This window comes from Acinonyx jubatus, chromosome E4, assembly GCF_027475565.1.
Source record: "Acinonyx jubatus isolate Ajub_Pintada_27869175 chromosome E4, VMU_Ajub_asm_v1.0, whole genome shotgun sequence".
NCBI classification, from domain to species: Eukaryota; Metazoa; Chordata; class Mammalia; order Carnivora; family Felidae; genus Acinonyx; species Acinonyx jubatus.
Window position 1 is genome coordinate 26,145,553 of NC_069395.1, and position 23,048 is coordinate 26,168,600.

At 53.3% G+C, this 23,048-nt stretch overlaps 1 protein-coding gene across 6 annotated transcripts in view; it reads left to right on the forward strand.

Annotated features, from left to right (window-relative positions):
* The window catches only part of PIK3C2B (phosphatidylinositol-4-phosphate 3-kinase catalytic subunit type 2 beta), a 65,080-nt gene that overhangs the window by 32,874 nt on the left and 9,158 nt on the right, over positions 1 to 23,048 (forward strand). For all 6 annotated transcript variants that reach the window (XM_027074820.2, XM_027074819.2, XM_053209251.1 and 3 more), the window contains 19 exons: positions 891 to 1,037; positions 1,637 to 1,670; positions 2,496 to 2,691; positions 3,726 to 3,848; positions 7,503 to 7,670; positions 8,216 to 8,327; positions 9,513 to 9,655; positions 11,215 to 11,403; positions 12,590 to 12,683; positions 12,839 to 12,933; positions 13,826 to 14,006; positions 15,043 to 15,150; positions 15,766 to 15,858; positions 16,656 to 16,785; positions 17,770 to 17,906; positions 20,498 to 20,667; positions 21,390 to 21,546; positions 21,884 to 21,993; positions 22,778 to 22,979. In XM_027074820.2, the coding sequence (XP_026930621.1) occupies positions 891 to 1,037; positions 1,637 to 1,670; positions 2,496 to 2,691; positions 3,726 to 3,848; positions 7,503 to 7,670; positions 8,216 to 8,327; positions 9,513 to 9,655; positions 11,215 to 11,403; positions 12,590 to 12,683; positions 12,839 to 12,933; positions 13,826 to 14,006; positions 15,043 to 15,150; positions 15,766 to 15,858; positions 16,656 to 16,785; positions 17,770 to 17,906; positions 20,498 to 20,667; positions 21,390 to 21,546; positions 21,884 to 21,993; positions 22,778 to 22,979 (2,589 nt within the window). The remainder of the gene's footprint in view (positions 1 to 890; positions 1,038 to 1,636; positions 1,671 to 2,495; positions 2,692 to 3,725; positions 3,849 to 7,502; positions 7,671 to 8,215; positions 8,328 to 9,512; positions 9,656 to 11,214; positions 11,404 to 12,589; positions 12,684 to 12,838; positions 12,934 to 13,825; positions 14,007 to 15,042; positions 15,151 to 15,765; positions 15,859 to 16,655; positions 16,786 to 17,769; positions 17,907 to 20,497; positions 20,668 to 21,389; positions 21,547 to 21,883; positions 21,994 to 22,777; positions 22,980 to 23,048) is intronic.

Here is a 23,048-nt window from a genome sequence, read left to right on the forward strand (position 1 = left end):
AAAACTATTTGTTGGGGCACCTGGGTGGCTCACTTAGTTGAGTGTCCGACTTCGGCTCAGGTCATAATCTCACGGTTCATGAGTTCAAGCTCCAAGTTGGGCTCACTGCTATTAGCTCAGAGCCTGCTTGGATCCTCTGTCTCCACCTCTCTCTGCCTCTCCCCTGCTTGCACGCTCGGGCGCGCGCGCTCTCGCTCTCTCTCTCTCTCTCTCTCTCAAAAATAAATAAGCCTTTTAAAAAACTGTAAAGCTATTGGTAGACAAAACAGGATGGTAGTGAATTCATCAAGGGCTCTTGGAGAGTGATAGGAGGACCGACCAAGGAGGACTCTGGGAAGGAGGCTGATTTTCGATGGTCCGTGACTTGAACTTATGCAGGTAATCAGGGCAGGACAGGTGAGGGGATTCCCAGTGAGGAGACTGCGGGAGCCCAGGTGCAGAGAGGAGCACAGGGGCGTGGCCTGTCTGTGGCGCTGAGATGAGATCCCCCGGAAGCTCTAGGTGACAGCGTGAGACATAAGGCTGCATAGGCAAAGGGGCCTGAATATGGTCCCTGGCTTCCTTGCTGTTTCCTATGGATTGGTTTTATTAAAGCTGCATGTCTCTGGGGGATGTGTTTGTGTTACGTGTTTATATAGTAGCTGCCAGAGGGGATCTGGGAATAAGAGGACGTTCAGGGAGGGTGGCTGGAAGAAGCCGGGAGTGTGGGCGTGGCTCACTTAATTCAACAGGATTGACAGTTCGCCAACTCCGGATGTTTGAAAATAAAGCATGGGAGTCCACTAGTTACTCCTGAGGGTCGTGAACCCCCGCTCCTCCCAACCCATTCCCCTCAACAGGGTGGGTGCTGGGGTGCTCGCCTGCCAGCCTCACTGGGCCGCCTCCCACAGGGGGACTTCCCACTGAAGGCCGACAGGGTGGTCCAGTCCGTCAAGGCCATCTGCAACGCCCTAGCCGCCGTAGAGACCCCTGAGATCACCAACGCCCTCAACCAGCTGCCCCCCTGCCCCTCCCGCATGCAGCCTAAAATTCAGAAGGTAACGGGGACCCAGAGTGTGGGGAAGGAGGAGAGCAGTATTCACAAGTAACGAGGTGATTAGGTGCCCACTTACTAAAAAGGTCTTCTCTCCACCTCCATCTTTCATGTTTGTAGTTGAACCACATAAGTTCTCGTATCCCTTCTTCCTGAGGGTGAGGGTGGGCTAGGGTCTGCCCCCCCCCCCCCACCCGGGATTAACTGCCAGGAGCTCAGCCCAAAGGCTTTATTCATAATCACCCAGGCGTTGCCTGGCACTTTGCATACCCGCCAGGGTGCAAAACGCAAACCTTCCCCTCCTGGCTCCACGACTCCCCACTGGGGGCCCTGCGCCTTGCAGATGGGCACTGTGAACTGGAGTGGAGCAGCCTGCGGGTTGGAGTGTCTCGTTTGGGTGGGTTTTATCCTTGGCCTGGCTCACTCTGTCCGTCGCATGGCTCTGGTACAAACCATGACGCTGTCTCCCCCGGGGAGTCTCTGCTCCTCCAATTACAGTCTAGTCCGGTCCAGATGAGCACAGCTGTTGAAAAGCCCTTCTTCCAGCTGTGCCGGAAAAGGCCACAGCCCTGAAGCTCCCCTCCCTCTCCTCTTCCCCAATAGGATCCCAGTGTCTTGGCTGTGAGGGAAAACCGAGGTAAGGGAACTGTTCTCTGTCTTCATTCAGTAGGGGCGGCTGAAAACAAGCCTCTGCCCAGATTCCTTTTTCTCCCTTGGTCCCCTTGATTTATGAGTCCAGATCTGCCTGTGTGTGTGTGTGTGTGTGTGTGTGTGTGTGTGTGTGTTCCAGCTGGAGAGCACATTTCTTTCCACAAAATGCTTTCTCGTTATTTTTACTAGTTATTCCTGTGGTGTCCCTGGGAGATGGTGGTGAGGATAGGATGAGGCAAAGTTAGCCCTGGGCTCCCGATGAGAGAACTCTCACTTGGGTTGGTTGCCATTATTTTCCATAACCCCTGCCTTTGGAACTCAGAATGGAGGGGGGCAGGGGGGGTAATAAGGAATTTTTTACCTGGAGTCTTTCAAGTCCGTATCTCCGGGATTCTTGGTCGATGATTCCCAGTCTTTTGGATTTCATGAACTAATAACGTGTCCCACAAAGCACTATTTTGGGGACCAACGTAGAAGCTGTCAGCTTTTATTTTGCCCGGCAACGACTTTTAAAGTTGTTGTCAATAATGATTCATGCTATTTCCCCAAAGAAAGGACATTTAACACAAAATAAGTAGCAATACGTAAAAATAAGGAGAAGGTTTGAAATTGAGCATCATTTTATGAGAAGCTCCTGCTTTTTTCCTCTCATTTCACCACGGATGGGTGAGCCTTGTCAGGGCTGTTAGAAACCGACTGGCATTTGGGGGCCACTGTCCTGGGGTATATACCATCGTAGCCAGTGCCATGGCAACAAGATGGGGCTTGTTGAGGCCTCGTGACCTTTCCTTCTGACCCCTTCCTTTCACAGAGAAGGTCGTGGAAGCTCTAACAGCTGCCATCTTGGATCTGGTGGAGCTATACTGCAGCACTTTCAATGCTGACTTCCAGACAGCCGTGCCCGGGAGCCGCAAGCACGATCTGGTCCAGGAGGCCTGCCACTTCACCGGGCCCCTGGCCTTCACCGTCTATGCCACCCACCGTATCCCCATCACCTGGGCCACCAGGTGAGCCCAGCGGGCTGAGTTTGACGTGCAGGTGGCTTCTCCCGTCTGCACGCATCCTAGGTTGATGGTCTGAGGCATGTGGTGCACCTGGGCTGAGCGGGGTGTGGGTTGGGACATCCCCCAGGAGAGACAGAGGTCCCCCAGTGGGGGTATGGAGAAGGCTGCAGCAAGATGGGTTGAGATGGACCCCATCCTGCTGTGCCCTCTCTTTGCTGGTTGGTGCTGGTTGCATCGGCATCCCTGCCCCCCATTTATCCAAGGCCAGCTGATGGAGACACTGCGACAGATGGCCGCTTCCCAGATAGAGTGCATGCCCCAAGGCCAATGACTGCACTCCCTTGCAGATGCACAATGGGAGGGGGTGGGGAGGTGGGAGATGACCCTTTGTGGGGAGTTCCCTAGGCCTGCAGGGGTGGGTGGAGGGGGACGTTCTTGTGGTAATCCTCAGCTCCTCTGCCTGGTCCCCTGCATCCAGGGCCTAGGGGAAAAGGCATTTGGCTCCACCCCCACCCTTTCCGGACCCCCCTCCCTCTCCCTTCCCCCTCTCTCTTTGTTCCTCACTTAATGTATTCCTCTGGGCGATTGGCGGAGAACAAAGGAGGCAGCCTGGGAAACCAGGGCCTTCTCTGACCTCTTCTGTCAGGCACCTGTCACGAGCCACAGGGACCCCCATGTGTTGGCATTCACTTCGGCATATGTCGATTTCATCCCCCACCCTGGTCACCTGCGCATGCGCCTCTGTACGCAGACACCCCATGGGCTGCATCCGACTGTAAGGAGGAGGCTGCACGACTAGTCCCCATAAAGAAGGGAGGAAAACCGAGGGCCCAGCATGGAGCCTGAAGCTGGGCGGAGGGACCCAGATCTAGAGTTGCTTCCCCTGGAGCACGCTTTCGCAAATCCAATTTGGCTGTCCTGTCCCGTGACCCTAGGGGCCAGGGAGGAGTTTTAGCAGGAGAAATGGAGCTTGGCAGAGGTCGGGTGACTTAGATGGGGTTTGGGAGCTGAGTGTCCTTGCTCTCTTTCTGTTGCAGCTATGAAGATTTCTACCTCTCCTGCTCCCTCAGCCACGGCGGGAGGGAACTGTGCAGCCCCCTGCACACGCGAAGGGCTCACTTCTCCAAGTACCTCTTCCACCTCATCATCTGGGACCAGCAGTAAGCCCACCCCCCCCCCCCCAGACCCCAGGGCCGGGGCCCCTGCAGACCCACACAGCCTCCTGCATGTCCCCACCTCACCCCGCCCCTACCACCTGCATTAGACCAGGCTCCATCACTAACCCTACCCAAACAAGTCCGGCAGCCTCTCCACTTCCCAAACCTTTATTATTTTTTAATGTTTTATTTATTTTTTGAGAGAGGGAGAGCACGCGTGGGAGAGGGGCAGAGAGAGAGAGGGACAGAGGATCCCAGGCAAGCCCACGTGTGGGGCTCGAACTCACCAACTGGGATCATGACCTGAGCGGACGAGTGAAGTCCCACACTTAACCAACTGAGCCACCCGGGCGCCCTTACTTCCTTAACCTTTAAATGGGGACACATATCATTTCTACCTCTCAAGTTGTTATGAGACTCCAATGAAAAATATCCACAAGGACTCTCTCTGTACGCCATAAAGGATCATATACAAGTTTAGTAGCTTTAATAATAATTGGTTGTCTTGACCTTGTCTCCCTTAAAAGGTTTAACTAGTCTGAGGGATTCTCATCCTCTTCCTTATTCCCAAAGTTTTCATAGAATGCGGAGCAGGGCCTGTGCTTTCTTCCTCCGAGATAGGAAAGGAAAGGTCGTCCAGAAGAAAGAATAATGGCCTGGGAGCCACAGGAATAAAGCTCTATTTCTAGATCTGTCTCTAGACCTACGTTCCCTTTTGCCTCTCTGTGCCTCAAACTGTAAAGTGGGGACATGTGTCTAATTCAGAGGCAGTTGTGGCATTGAAATGAGATAGGTTATATATATAACTATGAAACCACAAGCACAAGATAGTATTAATCAACATTTATTAACAATAATTTGCTATTGGGATGTCAGGCGTCAGCCAAGCAAAGCAAGAAGGAAATGGAGATGAGCGGCCTTGAATGGTACTCTGCAGGTGTTTGGCTGCCCCCTGCCTTTTCTGTGCTGCGCACCCCCCCCAACCACTGTCAGAAAGCCCCTTGTTTGCTGCCCCCCTCCCCTCCGCCAGCGTCACTTCCCCAGACTGACTGTGTGTCAGTCCTTATGTGCAGAGCAGAACTGGAACTTCAGTATTTGGAGTGCAGATCAGAGACTGAATGGGGTCCTTGGGGAGGCCAAGGTTGCCAAAATAGGTCGATGGAGAGCCTGTGCAAACCCCGGGAGAGGAAGGTTATTGTACAGGTGAACAGCTTGGGGGGGCAGACCCCTTCTTCTGTCTTCACACATGTGGAATTTAGAGAGCAAAAAAAGTGTAAATAAAGCTTTAATCCAATACCTGCCAGGGCAGGAGAGACTCCTTGGAGGCAGGGGATGGCTGCCTTAAAAGGCTTTGGACTTTTCCACTTCCCTCCCTCTGGCCTCAATTACTACCACTGCCCAGAGAATTATGCTATACTGTGCTCCAGTCTGGGCGGACCCCACAAAATTGCCGTTAGACCCAGGAGTGGAGGCATCCTGGCCTCTCCGACCTCAGCCTGCCTACTCGGTGGGCCTCCTTTCGCTCCCTGTCTTGGATTCAGCCTCGAATCCCAAAGGGCTGGTCGCTGCCTATAGCCTTTTCCTCTCGGCACTCCTCACCCACGTGCCCCATGGAGACTCTTAGCGCTTTCCTGGTCAAGATCAAGGCATTTGGGAGAAGATGCTATAGCGTAGGGTTCAAAGCACAGGCGTGGGCGCACTCACCCTTTCTTACTGTAGGTGGAAACTTGGGCATAATAGAGCTTACCTTACAGGGCTGTTTGAGACCCTTTGGGACATTGCAAGCGTGTGGCACTGTACCTAGCACGTGATAAAAGCTCTCTTCTTCTCTGTTGTCATCTTTGTAGCTGAGGAAACCTTCTCAGTTCTGGTTTCCGTGTTGCAAGTGACTTACACAGTGACTGATAAACAGAGGTATCTGTGCATGCAAATCCTGTCTGCATGGCCCAGTTCCAGGGCAGAAGCTTTAGGTCACATAGCAAAAAGCACACAACGTAGACAGCCATCACACAAGGGAAACTGTGTTCTCCTCTCCACTGATGAGGAAACAGGTGCAGAGATGTGAGGCGTTCCAAGGTTGCAAGTGGCAAAACCAGGACTGGAACCGGCATATCCCGGGAGCCCTTCCTGGAGGAGGCAGCCCTTTGTGATGTGATGTTGAGGAAGGGCTGCAGAGGGAGGGAGAGGGCTTTCTCCGGCAGGGAGGAGGTTCAGGCTGCAGTCTGTACTGGTTATCCTGACCCGCCCCAGATGACAGTCGTGGGAGAGGTCTGGGAATGCCAGGCAGACTCTAGCACTGAGGAGAAGTGGCTGGTTCTAGGGCTCGGGGCTTTGGTGTCTTCACTCCCCTCTGCCTCCAGAGGCAAAGCTGGAGGCCTCTTCTCGGGCTGATGAGAGAGGGGTCGGGGCCAGCCCCGTCTCCACTTTGCTGTGGGATCAGCTGACTCTTGTAGCAGCAGCACAGGGATCAGCTAACTCTCAAAATAGGCCCAGCAGTCGCACTCTGCCTGGCCTCCCCACCCCCCCCCCCCCCCACCAAGCCCGGCCTGGCGTGGCTGCTGATGGGGCCCTAATTATAGCTGCGGGCCCCCGAGTACAGGCAGCTGGGGCAGAGCAGGGCTCTGCCAGTCTCTGGTGGGTGGGAGGGAGTGCCTCACTTAGGTGGAGATTTTCCTGCAGGAGTGAGGGGTAGCAGTGGAGGGAGGCTGCTTGATCAGGAAACTGCGACCCTGGGTTGGCCGGCCTGCCTCTGTGCCCTCTGGCTGGCGGGGAGGGCGTGACAGTGTGGACTTTGGCCCAGGGACAGCTTCCCCAAAAGGTAACGTGGGTCCTCCCTCGCTTTCTACAGCTTCCCTCCTCACTCTATCTCACTCCACCCTGGCTCCTTATCCTGAAGTTGGAGGGAGTGGCTGGGCATGATTCCGGGGACCGGGGCCACCCCCGGAGAGCACTTTTGGACTTGGGTAGTGGCAAGGCTTATGTGGCTTAGTTCTTATCTCTGGCCACTTTGCTTCCTCTGCCCCAGGGACTTTGGGAAGCCTCTTCTCTTTATCCCTTTGGCTTTGAAAATGTTTTGGGGTGAGAACAAACCATCTGGTGCCCTGGGGGTTGGGAGAAGAGGGGACAGGAGAGGACAGACAGGTGGGAGGACTGTCTGGAGGAGGGTGACCTGAGGGCAAAGAACACACGGCTGCTTCTTCCTGGTTGCTTTCAGCCTAGGGAGTGGGGGAGGGATGAGGATTGTTCAGTGCAGAAGGATTCTCAAAAGGAGCAGCTTCTTGGTGACCCTCTGCAGAAATCCTAAAACAAGGGAAGGAGTATGGCTCATAGTATGGAACCTGCAATCACCTGAACTCTGAGGTGGCTCTGGCTACCCAAGTTCTGTCTGGTCACCATGGGGAGCCTCAGAATCAGGATGTCAGCCTCGCTGTACTGAGAGGCTGCAAAAAGCAGCATACTGTGCTTCTGGGAGCACTCCGTGGGGGTTTTGCCTCTGGTTCAGGACCCGTCCTGGTTCTGCAAGAAGGCTTCCCCAGGGAGCACATCTGATATCCCAAGAGACAGGTCAGGTTCTCGGCCTCCACTTGACTTCCTGAGCCACCTGTCCTTTGAAGCCCCAGGATGGCACCTCCTGATTTGGTTTCCTGTTCTCCCTAGGATCTGCTTCCCTGTGCAGGTGAACCGGCTGCCTCGGGAGACCCTGCTGTGTGCCACGCTCTATGCTCTGCCCATCCCCCTGCCTGGGAGCTCCTCTGAGGCCAATAAGCAGCGGCGTGTGCCCGAAGCCCTGGGCTGGGTCACTACCCCGCTCTTCAATTTCAGGCAGTACGTGGTTTTCAGGGCAGCGGCGTTTTTGGCCTTGGAAAGGAAGGAGGGGCATAGAGAGAGGGGCCGCACTGACCAATGCCCCTTGGGAGGGTTGGCCACTTGGAGCTCACCAACAGAGCCCAAAGGGCCGTGGCCCTGGTGGAGGGGACCAAGGCACGGGACTAGAGACCAGGACAGTTCATGTAACCAAGAGCTTTCTGGGCAGGACTTGGCGGCACAGGAGGGTTGTGCGGGGGGGCATGGAAATGTAGTGCTCCAGTAATGTGTTATCCGGTGATGTCATTGGAGGGGCCTCAGAGGTCATCTAGTCGAGCTCTCTGCTTCATGGGGCATCCCAACTACCAGGTCATCCAGAGGCTTCCTGGAAGGGGTGTGCTTTTTTAGGACCTAGAAGAAGGAAAAGCCTATGGTCTTAAGGGGAGAACGACAGAAAGGAGTTGGGTGATAGCTTCAAAGGCAGATTTTTGGATGGGGAAGCAGGAGGAAAACCACCTCCTTTGCCATTGCATTTGTTGGCTTATCCCCCACTGCATCCTCCTTAGAGTCCTGACCTGTGGTCGGAAGCTTCTGGGCTTATGGCCAGCAACACAGGAAAACCCCAGTGCCCGTTGGAGCGCGCCTAATTTCCACCAGCCAGATAGCGTCATCCTGCAGGTGAGACTCCAGCCCCGGGGCCCTCCGTCCTACCCACTGCTCAGGACTGCTCAAGAGTCAGCTCCATATTTTCTACCTTCAGGTTTGGGCTAGAAGGGTAAGAGAAAGAGCTGGGCCATTGGGCACAGGATGGCGATGCGATCAAAGCAGCTGGGTGAATGTGGTTGGACCGGCAGTCCCGGAGTGGGAGAGTTCTGTGGAATCTGTGTGCCGTCTCCTGGAGGTCAACTTGGACTTCAAGGAGCCTGAAGGCAGGGGCCTGAGCACCCACCCCCAGCCAGAGCTCAGTGTTGAACCCTCATGTTGCTGAGTCTGTTAAATCTGAGCTGTTCCCCCTTGGAGCCTGAGGGGAAGCCCTCCGGGAGTCCCTCAGTGCTCTACGGGGTAGACCCATTCTCTGTGGAGAGGAGGAGGGGGTGGTTAAGCCCAAAGCCTATTTACCGGCTTCTGGCTCCCTTTTATGATCACGAGATGCTTTGGTACGGAATATGGAACATCAAAGTGGATATAGAATGAAATAGAATGAGAGAGAGTGGAAGCTCCAGAGGCAGGCATCTTTGTCTATCTTAACTAACTGTACTCAATGCCCAGGACCTAGAAAAATGCTTGGCACATATCAGGGGTCAATAAACATCTGTCGAAGGAGGGAACATAGAACTCTTTTTGAGAACCGGCTCACTCAGCTCTGATACCCAGTTTCGGAGGATGGGCACCGGGTAGCATGGAGGAAGGGGACTCAGGATCACAGGGTTTAGAGTTGGTAGGGCCCTCACCGGGCGTGTGGTCCCACCTCCCATCAGGCAGCAGTGTGGTTCCAGGGCTCCTGAAGGCTCCCTAGCGTTGGCTTGGAGGCTCCCGCTGGCTCAACCTGGTGACAGTTCTGTTCAAAGTTCTGGTCTGGGGCCAGTCCCCCCGCCCCCAACCCCGGATACATCTCAGCCCAACCTCTTTCTCAGTTTCCCATTTTTCTCCCTCTCTCTGTTTTCTCACTTTTTTGCCGGAAGGGACTTTAAGGACCGCCAAGTCCATCAGCATTATTTTGTAGACAAAGAACCTGCAGGGAAGGGGAGGTGGGGGAGAAGGGCAGGACCCCCGTGTGCAACAGAGAAGCTGGAGACCCGGGAGGTGGCATTCCTCACTCACCTGCCTGTCCTCTCTCCTCGCTTCTCTGATGCCATCTTCCAGATTGACTTCCCCACCTCAGCCTTCGACATCAAGTTCACCAGCCCCCCTGGAGACAAGTTCAGCCCCCGCTATGAGTTTGGCAGCCTCCGAGAGGAAGACCAGCGTGTGCTTAAGAACATCATGCAGAAGGAGTCCTTGTACTGGTGGGTCCTGGGGTCTTCCCCATGTGTGGCTCAGACTCTGTTCTATCCGACCTCTCACCTGCCAGCTCAGGTTCCTGCCTTGGGAGCGCAGGTGGAATGGAGTGGGCATTGCCCCTGGGCAGGAAGCAGGAGGGGAAGGGCTCTGCTGAGGGCAATCTCCAGGCTTTTTTCATGAGCTGACACTAGGCAGAATGGAGAGGCCAGGGTCAGGAAATTAGATCTAGGAATGCCCATCCCCACCGTGGGGGCCTGGCTCAGACTCCGTCCTCTGGCCCCAGAGGACCAGAGCTTTGCCCCACGCCCCAGATATGCTGTCTACTACCTGTTGTATCCATGGGGGCAGCTGGCTCCTGCCCTCACCACCCTGCCTCCTCCTGCCCCTTCCACACCCACAGCCTTTGCATTTCTCTGGCCCTGCCACTTTTCAAAAAGGATCGGGTGTCAGGGCAAGCTGGCAGCTCTCAGGGGTGAGTGAGTCCAAGCTGATGTCATCCCTGGGGCTGCTTTTCTCACTAGGATTGGAGGGGGTCGGGTGAGGAACCCAGGGCTGGATTTGCTGGTAGGATGGGGCTCCCGCCCTGCCTGCTCTCCCCGTGTAGCTCTCTGGCTCCTGCATGGCCCTAAGGCATGTCTGTAGGGGGAGGGTCGGGGGACAAGGAGACAGGGCTCATCTCATGTCCCATCCAGGGAGCCAGAGTAGCTGAGTGACTAGAGACCCTCCCCACCCCCACTCCTCTGCTGACCCCTTGCTTCATTAGCCCCTCAGCTCCTTTCTCCCATTAGACACCTGATCTCAGGCAAGGCTTAATTAGCTGTGGGTTCTATCAAACCTCCAGCTGGCCCCAGGAAAGCCCCAGAGGCTTCACAGCCATCCAGACCCTGACGTGTGGGGACCACTGCCCTCTGGTGGCTCAACTTGGGAGTGATGTTCTGAGGGCATCCACAGGAGGGGTAGCAAATTTGGTGCCCTTGGCCTTTTTGTCTGTCTGACTGAGAGACGTCCCGAAATGTCAGGATCAAAGATCCTGGCCCCAGTTCCCAATCTTTGCTTCACACATTGCAATCACCCTAGGGATCTCTTGAAATGTTATTTATTTATTTATTTATTTATTTATTTTCGAGAGAGACAGAGAGAACGTGAGCAGGGCAGGGGCAGAGAGAGAGAGGGAGAGCGAGAATCCCAAGCAGGCTCCATGGTGTCAGCACAGAGCCCAATGCGGGGCTCGAACTCCCGAAACCGTGAGATCGTGATCTGAGCCGAAACCAAGAGTGGGACACTTAGCCGACTGAGCCACCCAGGCACCCCTAGGGATCTTTTGAAAATGCCGACGCCTGGTTTCCCCAGATGCCTGGTTTCCCCAGGCCTTCTGACTCAGCTGGTGTTCCCTGTGGCCCAGGCATGGGGACTTCACAAAATTCCCCAGGTGGTTGTAATGTGCAGCAAGGTGTGGGGACCTCTGAATGGGAGAATGTGTAGCATTCTCTTGGAGAGTAAGTAACCCCTACCCTCTGGCTGAAGGTGTTCTCTCTCACCTCCTCCCCTAACACCCCCACGGCAGGCTCACTGATGCTGACAAGAAGCGCCTGTGGGAGAAGCGATACTATTGCCACTCGGAGGTGAGCTCACTCCCCCTGGTGCTCGCCAGCGCCCCCAGCTGGGAGTGGGCTTGCCTGCCCGACATCTATGCTCTCCTGAAGCAGTGGACCCACATGAACCACCAGGATGCCCTGGGGCTCCTGCATGCCACGTGAGTTGTAACACCCACCTCTCCTGACCATGTGTCCTTCCAGAAGCCGGGGCTTAGCCCTGCCCATTGCTAACCTGAGCCAGCCCTGGGGAAAATGGTAAAGTGGGCTAGGAAATTCAGGGCTCTTTCACTCCTCCTTTTTTGCTTTTTCTTTGTCTCATTTCCCCGCGGCGTTCTATTGTGAACATTTTTCAAGCATGCTACAGAACTGAAAAATTTGCAGTGGACATCCATGGACCCGCCACCTAGATTCTGACTGTTTTCACTCTTTGCTATATTTGTTTTATTGTGTATCCAACCATCGATCCATCTTCTTTTGTAATACATTTTAGTCTAAGCTGCAGACATCCTCCTTCCCTCCCAAATGCTCCAGCATATCTTTATCATTTAACTAGAACTCAGTATTTGTTTTTCCTTTTGAGGCCAAATTTACATACAAGGAAATGCCTGAGCCTTAACCTGTACACTTGCTGTTGATAGGCGCACACATGCCCGTGTGTAACCCAAACCTTACCACTTAGTTCAACTTTAAAGTCCTCTCTCCCTCTTTCCCTCCGAAGGGTCCTCTGGGGACATGTGCCTCCCAGTATCAGACCCCTGGGCTGCCTTTTCCAGATGGTCCCCAGTGTTCTTGGCTTCTTTCGTGCTGCTCTTAGTAATTAAAATGTACCCGATCCATGTGTCTTGCCTTCAGGACTTTTTGAGGCAACGCTTTTGCTAATCTCTGCTAAACTAAATTCTGCCAAGGGGGTACTGGCTTATATGAAACTCTGTGATTCTCCATTCTTCGCCTGGCCGGTTTTGCATCAAAGGATGGTACCAAGAAGACACAATCATGCTCTAATCCACACAGGGGCTCTCTGATGACGGGAATTTCTGGCACGGGGAGTTAAGGAGACGATCTTCAGGAATGGGGTTGAAGACCTTGTCCGGTTTTCTTTAAGTCCTACCAGGAATGATGGTGGCCACCCTCCTGTTTCCCCAGCGGCCCCATGCCGGCTCTGACCAGGAGACAGGGCCATTCTCAAGGGTTGCTCTCCAGACAAGGTGCTGAGGATTGCAGATTCCGAGAGGCCTTGCCTTCTCTCCTCCTGTGTCTCTGAAGCCCAGGTGTGAGGGTGCTTGCTCACTCCTGTGTCGCAGCACCCGCGACTGGGTCGTCAGAGTGCTGGGCTCTGTTTTGTAGCTTCCCGGACCAGGAGGTGCGTCGTATGGCCGTCCAGTGGATCGGCTCGCTGTCGGATGCTGAACTCCTCGACTACTTGCCGCAGCTCGTGCAGGTGGGCAGACCGGCCTTCCCTCCAGTTCTGATGGTCCCTTCCCCAGGCCCCACGTCAGTCTGCGTTGTCCTTGTGGGACCCAGGGTCCCCAGGATAGTGGCAGGTGTACACTGAGGACAGTCAATACATCGTCCTACTCCCGTTCCCCTCCACAGGCCCTGAAGTATGAGTGCTACCTGGACAGCCCCTTGGTGCGATTCCTCCTGAAACGAGCCGTCTCGGACTTGAGAGTGACCCACTACTTCTTCTGGTAAGACCGTGTGCGGAGGTGGGAGGCAGACCTGCATCTTTAACTCGGGAGTATGTTACCCTTAGGTGTGCAAGGGCGGGGAGCTAAGCCGTCTGGGTTCCCGTGTGTTGCTAACTTACTATGTGGCCACGGGCTAGCACCTTTTCCTTGGTGGGGGGAAGGGGGTCTCAGTCCCAAGGGCACAGCGAGGATCATCCCTGGCCCTCCCTTCCACCCACACATGGCAGAAATATAAAGGGGGTGCCTGGGTGGCTCAGTCGGTTAAGCGTCTGACTTCAGCTCAGGTCACGATCTCGCGGTTCATGAGTTCAAGCCCCGCATCGGGCTCTGTGCTGTCAGCTCAGAGCCTGGAGCCTGTTTCCGATTCTGTGTCTCCCCCTCTCTCTCTGCCCCTCCCCCGATTTCACTCTGTCTCTCAAGAATAAATAAAAACTTCAAAAAAAATTTAAAAAAAAGCAAAAGAAATATAAAGGAGAGGGGTGCCTGGGTGTCTCAGTCGGTGAAGTGTCCGGCTTCAGCTAAGGTCGTGATCTCACAGTTCGTGGGTTCGAGCCCCACATCGGGCTCTCTGCTGTCAGCACAGAGCCCGCTTCGGATCTTCTGTCTCCCTCTATCTGCCTCCCCGACTCTCTGTCTCTCTCTCAAAAATAAACAAACATTTAGAAAAATATATATAAAGTAGAAATGAAATGCCGGGGGGCTTCGAGCTCTAATAAAGGCAAAGTGGACACAGACTGGGATGCTGATGAACACTTCTGTATGCGTGCAGAGTCTATTTTCCTCCCAGCTTTGGGGTGGGTTTTCCAGGGAGCTGGATCTGACCCCATCCCCCCCGTTACACACCCTTACCTTTGATCCCCAGTCCTGACTCCCCACTCCCTTTGCCTTGCAGGTTGCTGAAGGATGGCCTCAAGGACTCTCAGTTCAGCATCCGCTACCAATATCTGCTGGCAGCCTTGTTGTGCTGCTGTGGCAAGGGGCTGAGAGAGGAATTTAACCGCCAGTGCTGGCTTGTCAACACCCTGGCTAAGCTGGCCCAGCAGGTCCGAGAGGCTGCCCCATCTGCACGGCAGGTGAGTGGGGTGGGGCTGCCTCTACCCATTTCTGGTCCCCGGCTTTTGTCACTAGTCATTAACTCCTTAGAAATCCTGGCCAGCAGGATGGTACTTGACCATCTGCGATTTAGGGACTGGAAGGAGGTGCCTCTGCCTCTAACCTACAGGCCACAAAATTGACAGTCTGCAAACTGGATACAGCCCATGGATGTGTTTTGTTTGGCCTGCAAAGTGTTCCATTTGTATTTAACGGCTTGCCTTAAAGGCTAAGCACATTTGTGTAAGTTGTTCACTGCACAAGAGCACCCAGCCAGAGAGGGCAAGTGTGGGCTGAAATCTAGTTCTTCTTTGTTCACTGTGCTATGAGGTGTAGCTCAGGGCCGCCGCTACCCAGAGCAGGGACCTTTATCTGTTTGTACAACCGGGCTGTGTTAGGCCAACAGTGTTCCCGGATGCCAACATTTAAAAATTAGGAGAATTTAGGGGCGCCTGGGTGGCTCAGTCGGTTAAGCGTCCGACTTCGGCCCAGGTCACGATCTCATGGTCCGTGAGTTCGAGCCCCGCGTCGGGCTCTGTGCTGACAGCTCAGAGCCTGGAGCCTGCTTTGGATTCTGTGTCTCCCTCTCTCTCTGCTCCTCCCCCATTCATGCTCTGTCTCTGTCTCAAAAATAAATAAACATTTAAAATAAAAATAAAAATAAAAATTGGGAGAATTTAAAGTCCAGATTGCCGGCTTTTCTTGGCAACAGCCTGAGCAGCACCACCCCCTTGAGATGCACCTGCTCTCTCAGTTATTGTAGCCTGCCTCACACTGTTGTGTCATCTGCCTCGCTTCTGTAGCTGTCTGGGCTTGCTGCCCACGCGCTGTCCCAGGCATGACACCCCAGGCTGGGGTGCTTTTCCTTCTTCACGGTCTCCTGGGGGGTGTCCGCACTTCTCAGATGGCGGTTTTCATACCAACCACTATATGGCGCCCACCTCTGGGAGGGGCCTGGTTCCTAGGGGAGCTTACGGGCACCCCTCTGACCCCTACTCTTTCCCCCCTCCCTCTCAGGGGATCCTCCGCACGGGCCTGGAGGAGGTGAGGCAGTTCTTTGCCCTCAACGGCTCCTGCCGCCTGCCACTCAGCCCTAGTCTGCTGGTTAAGGGCATCGTGCCCAGGGTGAGTGACTGGTGGGTTTGGGGCTCTCGGAGCAGGGAGGGCTCGTGGAGGCGAGGCCCTCCCACCCTGGTTATTGACAGATATGAGGAAGAAAGGCATATCGGGGCCACTTCTCGGCCCTCGCACCTACGGACTTTTGTCTGACAGCCGTGCAGGCTGGAGGAATTGGGTCGGGGGCTGATGACGCTGCGTTTAAGTCCAGGCTGGTGATAATGACAGCAGCTGTCCTCTGTCACTGCCGAGTACTGCCTTGTGCCCACGCTGTTCTGAGTGCTTTACGCTGGTTATCCCATTTTACCCTCACACCCCTTACGAAGTTGGTACTGTTGTGAGCCCCATTTTACAGAGGCGTAAGACTGAGGTATAGATGGGAGTCACGTACTAGTAGGTTGCCTGCCGAAGGGATGGGAGCGTGGATGTCAGGACCGAGGCCGTAACTAACCAAAGCAGGGCAGTGGACCCAGCGGCGGCGGGGGCGGGGGTGGAAGGAAGGAGTGCGGGCTCCCGAGAAACCCGGCACAAACAACGAGCAGGCCAACGGGCAGCAGCTTGACCCACGATGCTGAGGCCATTTTCCTTCGTGACCCCCCGTCACTACTCTGTCTCCCATGGCAGGACTGTTCCTACTTCAACTCCAACGCCGTCCCCCTCAAGCTCTCCTTCCAAAACGTGGATCCCCTGGGTGAGAACATCCGTGTCATCTTCAAGGTGAGGACACTTCTCAAGCCTGGGGGGATGAAGGTGGTAGAGGGAAGGGGAGAAAGGGGGTCGAAGGGTGTCAGGAGCCCCAGGGCAGTTGTCATCCTCTTACCGGGTGCTACCATTTTCACATGTGGAAGACTATCAGGTGACAAAGGAAATAGACTAATTCTGCGTGGGCGCCGCGGGCCAGGAACAGAATGTTGGCCGGTGGAATGAGGCAACTGGCTGCTCCGTGTACCAAAAGAAGAGCTTTCTAGGGGGCAGGGCTGTCCCGACGGTGAATGGATGCAGTGGTGATCTGCTTGTACCCAAGGGCATTCAAGCAGAGGCTGAATCACTGCACCACAACAAGGTTGAAAATGAAATTAAGATAACAGGTGCAGGTTGGACTAGATGAACCCTCGGGTCCTTTCTACCGGATGCATCCATAGAGCTGAGAAGTAAATGATAGTCGGAGAGCAGATAATCTAGAGGGGGAGGTGAAATGCATGTATGCGACTTTGTAACTTACTTATTGGCCGTAAGTTCCACACCCAAGGTATAAATGCTCCAATTTAAAAAAGGCTTGATGATCAGGAATTTGAATTCAGGTGGGGATGTGGGATTGAAGAAAGAGCCAAAACATCACGTGGGCAAATGTGATTACTGACCCATCTCTGGTCGGTTGAGCTGGTGTGAGGTGAGACGGCAGGTGGGAAAACCGGACGGTCCCCTGTCACTGTTTGGGCCAATGTGGTTCTCTTGGGGGGTCTGGGAGCTGGGGGAGGCAGTGGAGATGAGCTCTGGTCATTTTCTTCCTCCAGTGCGGGGACGACCTTCGCCAGGACATGCTAACCCTGCAGATGATTCGCATCATGAGCAAGATCTGGGTCCAAGAGGGGCTGGATATGCGCATGGTCATTTTCCGCTGCTTCTCCACTGGCCGGGGGAGAGGTCAGTTTGGGAGTGGGTGGAGGGCACCCCTTTGCTTACTGGCCTTCTGCCCGTCCCCCAGCATGAATTGTGTACTTCTCCAGAAAAATAAAAAGGGCAAGATTATTTCAATAGAAGCTGTGGGGATGGCATTAAAAAAAGGAAGGCACGGCAGAACGAGAAACTGGAATAAAATAAAACAGACTGGCAGACATAACAGCCAACCTATTGTGTAGACTTTGGGTTCTGATTCAAACCAACCAACCATAGAGAGGTATTTTTTTGAGACGCTAGGGGGGAATTCAAATATAGACTGACTTAGGGTAAAGAATAATCGTTAGTTTTTTGGATGTGCTAATGGCATGGCGGTTATGTCCTTGTTAGTTGTACTTGAAATATTTATGAGTGAAATGACAGGTCTGGGATTTGTAACAGGGCACCTGTCTGGCTCAGTGGGTAGAGCATGCAACTTTTGATCTCAGGGTTGTGAGTTCAAGCCCCACATTGGGCGCAGGGCTTACTTTAAAGAAGGAAAAAAAAAAAAAAAACCTCCAAGAAGGAGGGAAAAAGCAGGGTTGGGTGGGTGAAATAGGTGAAACAAGATTAGCAAAATGTTGATAATTTTTGAAGCTGGGTGATGGTTATGTGTGAATTCATGATACCTTTCTCTATTCATACATGTGTGTATGTAACATGTTCATACGTATATATGAATAATTATTCTTGAACATGATTCGCATATTCCCATAGTAAAAGTTAGTTCATAGCCGCTGCTCTTTTTTTGTTTCTAAGGGAAACCAAAGAGTCCCAGGGGCCCAGTGTGGACAATGAGGCTTGGGGAATGGTATTCCTCCTAGTGCTATCCTTTTCCCCTTATTATCAGACTTTGTCCAAATATCCTAGAGCCTAATTTACAGGGAAGCATGCAGCGAGCCTCCTGTGGTTCTCTCCCCACGGTCCCCTTCGCTCTGCCCTGGAGTGCCCTACCCGTGCTTTCTCTCCCAGGGATGGTGGAGATGATCCCCAATGCTGAGACGCTGCGCAAGATCCAGGTGGAGCACGGGGTGACCGGTTCCTTCAAGGACCGGCCCCTGGCAGACTGGCTGCAGAAACACAACCCCGGGGAGGACGAGTATGAGAAGGTAGGGTTGGGGGTAGGGGCGAGGCAGGGTGGGGTGCGCCCGCCTCGGGCACATTGCTGTGTTAATGCAAGACCTGCACACGCACAGAGGAGACGGCTCAGCTGTGCCGGGAGGAAAGAATCTGTCCCCTGAGCCACTGGAATGCTTCTCCTTCTGTCCTTCTATCTTCTCCTTCTGTGGCTATCCTCTGCTTGATGTCAGAGCTTGTTTTTTTTTTTTTTAAATAAAGTATAAACCGCTCATGTCACTTCCCTGTGTCTGAAAAGGTAAGTCCAGCTTCCGTAGCCCGCTATACAAAGCCTTTGGTGATCCCGCCCCGCCTGCCCCTACCGTATCATCCACCATGCCTCCTCTCTTATGGTAACTTATGTCCCAGCCATGTGTTCCCTTCCCCATTCCTCAAAATGCACCCTCTCTACGTTGCCACATTCCAGATCCTCTACCCTTGGAGAGGAGCAATATGGATTTTTTCCTCCCGCCCCTCCATCCCATATGCTATTTATTAGTAACGTACATTTTTCAGGTATTAAATGGCCACCATGCAGAGGCACCGTGCTTGGTGCTGGAATTGTGATTTCTTCTGGCCGATGTAATAAAAAGTCAAAAAAAAAAAAAAAAACCATGATAGAAGTACGTACAGCAAGAATATACAGAGAAACCAACTCTGTGTCTGTGTGTTTAATATCAGTCTTTCAAAGGTAGCCTCTCAGCTCTTCTAGGCTTTCTGCTAGAATAGTGCCAGTGGTCTCTTCTGATGACTTCCAGTAGGAAAGAGCTGAGAGCTGTTTGTCTCCTGGCCACTCCGCAAAGAGAGTTTCCCACAGCCTTCAAGTGAAAGCCCCTTAAATCAGGAGAGCGCCCTTGACCTGGTGAGATTTCCTGCAGTTATACTCCACATGACTCCGGTGGTGACACTTGAGTCACTTACCCACGGGCATATCACTATTTTGTGAGTCAAGATAGGATGCATTTGGGGTAGAAGGAATATCTGTGGCAGGAAAACAAGCTGATAGACGTGAAGGTCCAGACTGGGAGGTGACGGGTTGTGTTCCTTCTTGAGAGGTTTGTCTTCAGTCGTCTATTTCCCTTTCCTAAGAATAGTCTTTTTCTTCCAGAAGGCGCATTCTGTGATTTTATAGATTTTCTGTTCTTAGATTCCTGTGGGATTAGTCACCTGGTTCAATTAGACAAGTGGCAGGAGTTTCTGGTGGCTAGTTTTTTTTTTTTATTAATATATTTTTCTAAGTTTTTATTTATTTGACAGAGAGAGGGAGGAAGGGAAGGGCAGAAGGGAGGGGCAGAGAGAGGGAGAGAGAGAATCCCAAGCAGCCTCTGCACTGTCAGTGCAAAGCCCAATGTGGGGTTCGAACTCTCCAACCGTGAAGTCATGACCTGAACTGAAACCAAGAGTCCGATGCTTAACCAACTGAGCCACCCAGGCACCCCCCTGTGTGGCTAGTTTTGAAACAGGCCTTGTGGATGGCCAAGAAGCTGCAGGGAGAGAAGACCCCCAAAACCCTGGGGAGAGAAAAGAGTGAGCATTGAGTGAACAGTGATAGCAAGTGGGGCTTTTGGGGCTCAGTGGGGGGGTTGGGGGGGTTGTGGGAACTGGGAGGGCCTGGGACTCAAGGCCCTGAAGGATGAGTGGAAGTTTGCAGGAAGAGGCTGGTGGGGGTGGGGGGGGTGGCACACATTCCCTATTTGGAAAGCTTTCTCTCATTCTCAAGTCTGTACATTCCTCATTGGCTATGACAGTTTTACCCTCTGCTGATGGGTCTTTCTTGATTTCTTAAGAATTCTATGAACCACACAAAGAGGATTCATAGGGTGAAAGGTATCCATGTGCTAATTCCGTTATTTTTACCTCTTGGAAAGACAAATAAGGGGACGGAGGCTGACCTGATCACATAAGGTGGACCGAACCCCTTAGCCCCTCTCCCCCTGCTTTAAACTTAAAAATATCCTCACGCAGTTTACCGACTAGAGATGTCCGATTTTCAAGTGTAAAACACCCCTAGGAGTGTTGAGCTGGCTCAGCTCTTCTTTGGTGTGAAATAACTTCAATTAGATTAGTGCTGAGCTGCTGCCAGTAACTGTGGGTAAGGGAGGTGTCTGTGAGGCAGGGGGAAGCCTGGAAGAATTCTGAGCAAGGTCAGGAATGGACCCTTGAGTTGACTGCCTCAGCGCTCTGCTTGAGTCGAGATGGTCACAGCCGTTTGGGAACGTCGTAAGCATTAGTCTTCCTATCTAACAAGGTCTCTTCCGTCTGGGCTGGTCAAGTCTGGGCTCCAGATGAGCTCATGGGCTTTCCAACCAGTGTCCCTAGGAGAAACAAAGGTGCAGAAGAAGGTGAATTGCAGATCAAGTGGCGGAGATATACTTACAAGCCCTCTGTCTCCTTATGCCCTGTAAGACAGGAGAGAACTTTCTATGTGCCTGAGTGTGTATGTCCATACACGATGAAGGCTGAACGGGCAGGTGTGAGGTGCCGTGGGGGCTCACGAGGGCCGAATTCAGTCTGGCTGTGGCCCCTGGAGTCCCTCGGATCCGGCTTTATGTCCTGCCCTCCCATCTGCCTGCCTTCCTCCCAGGCTGTGGAGAACTTCATCTACTCCTGTGCTGGCTGCTGTGTGGCCACGTACGTCTTGGGCATCTGTGACCGGCACAATGACAATATCATGCTGAAGACCACGGGCCACATGTTCCACATAGATTTTGGCCGCTTCCTGGGCCATGCACAGATGTTTGGCAACATCAAGCGGTAAGTGGTCTCCTGAAGCCAGGCTGTGTGCGTAGGGCAGGGAGGTCAGTAGAAATGGTTCAGCACTGAACACAAGCCTGTAACGGAAGGGGCTGTACTTCAGTCCCTGAGCTGAGCAGCTCCGGAGAAGGGAAGCCTGCTACAGAGGTCAAGTCCTTGCGAGGCCTTGCAGATGAAGGTGGGGACCAGCTCTTCTCCCTCCGTGCTGAGGAGCGAGCAAAGGGAAACGGGCCCAAACCACAGCAAAAGGGAACATGATTAGACATCCAGGAAAAAATACTGGTAGCTCACGGACAGGGAATCACTGAAGGATGTCTCTGGGGATCTTTTTTTAAAAACTTCTTTTTCTTTCTTTTAACGTTTATTTATTTTTGAGAGAGAGACAGAGCACAAGCAGGGGAGGGGCAGAGAGAGAGGGAGGCACAGAATCTGAAGCGGGCGCCAGGCTCCGAGCTGTCAGCACAGAGCCCGATGCGGGGCTCGAACTCACGAACCGTGAGGTCATGACCCGAGGCGAAGTCGGATGCTCAACCGACTGAACCACCCAGGTGCCCCTCTGGGGATCTTTTAAGATTAAGGTAGGAAGAGAAAAAGGATAAAGTTAGAGCCTCGTCTCCCCAGGTTCCCACAAGTGTTGAGGGGAACCATTCTCTGATGTAACCCCACAAGGTGGGCTTCCTCCTCCATGTTGACCTTCTACCTGTATGTTCCCCTTGGCCCAGGGACCGTGCCCCCTTTGTCTTCACCTCGGATATGGCGTATGTCATCAACGGGGGTGACAAGCCTTCCAGCCGCTTCCATGATTTTGTTGACCTTTGCTGCCAAGCCTACAACCTCATTCGCAAGCACACCCACCTCTTCCTCAACCTTCTGGGCCTGGTGAGGAGTTCCATCTCTCTCTGAACCCCTCCCTCTTATCATCTGGCACCTTCTTTAAGACTCCCCTGTCTGGCTTCAGAGGATTTCTGGAGATCTGTTTCTCTGAGGTCTAGATAAAGGCAGGGCCCAGACTACTGGTGACCGTGGTGTCTGGGCAATGTCTGGCTTCCTGCCCCAGCCCCTCCATTCCTGTGGCCTTCTAGCCACTGCCCACGGCATCTGTCTACCGCCTTCTAAGAGGGTTAGGGAGCCTCGCTATAGAAAATAGCAGGGGAAGAAGCACCAAGAATTCCTGGCTGTTCCAGGTGCCCTCTCTCCAACTTTGCTTTTCTCCTAGATGTTGTCCTGTGGGATCCCCGAGCTCTCAGACCTGGAGGACCTCAAATATGTGTATGATGCTCTGAGGCCTCAGGACACAGAGGCCAATGCTACTACCTACTTCACTAGGTAATACCCTGTGCACAGAACAGCGCTGCCCACCCTGAGTAATTCATGTCCGGGCTGCCTGGAGGAGGTTGGGGAGGAGTAGGGCTGGGGAGACAGGAAAGGCTTAGCTCAGATGGTAGAGCTTAGAGTCGACAACACGTGTCATCCTGACTTTGCCTCTGCCTTTAGGGAGGTTACTTGACTTCTCTGACTCAGTTGTTGGTGCTGAGCTTTGTGTGTACAGAGCCATTGCAATCTCTTACTTGCGTTCTTGCTAGGTGCTGGTCAAAGACTTTGTTGATGGGGTTGATCGTGGGTTTTCCTTAGGGTTCGGCTCTCTGGATCAGAGCCTTTCCGTTTATCAAAACGTGGAGTTCCATGGTTCCATGTTCCCACATTTGACAATGTGTTCTAACATAGAACCTCTCCTTTTGATCAGAAGTCTCTAGATTGAACGGTGCTTGGTGAGGCTTCACTGTACTGGATGTCTACTATATATAGACCTTTACATGCTGACCCTGTGGTGGAATCCCTCATTCCTTCCTACCTTGGTTTAACCATCCAAAGATGCTCAGGAGGGCAGCGAGGGGAGATAAGCCCCCAGGATTCACATGAAGAAATTGCATGTAGATGATCACGTGCCCGTCGAGCACTCTACGAGGATATTCCCCAGGGAAAATGATTCTGTCTGAACTGCGTGGGGGTCTCAGGTGTCAGAGGATATTCGCTGAGCTAGCTCTGTCCAGCCAGTGGGGACTTGGGTCCACGGTTACATCTTTTCATTCCCATCGTCCTGCACCAACAGGTTGATTGAGTCCAGCCTGGGCAGTGTAGCCACAAAGCTCAATTTCTTCATCCATAATCTGGCTCAGATGAAATTCACAGGCTCAGACGACCGGCTGACCCTTTCCTTTGCCCCCCGAACACACACGCTCAAGAGCTCTGGCCGCATCAGTGATGTTTTCCTCTGCCGCCACGAGAAGATTTTCCACCCCAACAAGGGCTACGTAAGTGTCTTCTCCAATATGACCCTGCCTTGCTCCCCACCGCCCCCGGTGTATTGGGATTCCGTCTCT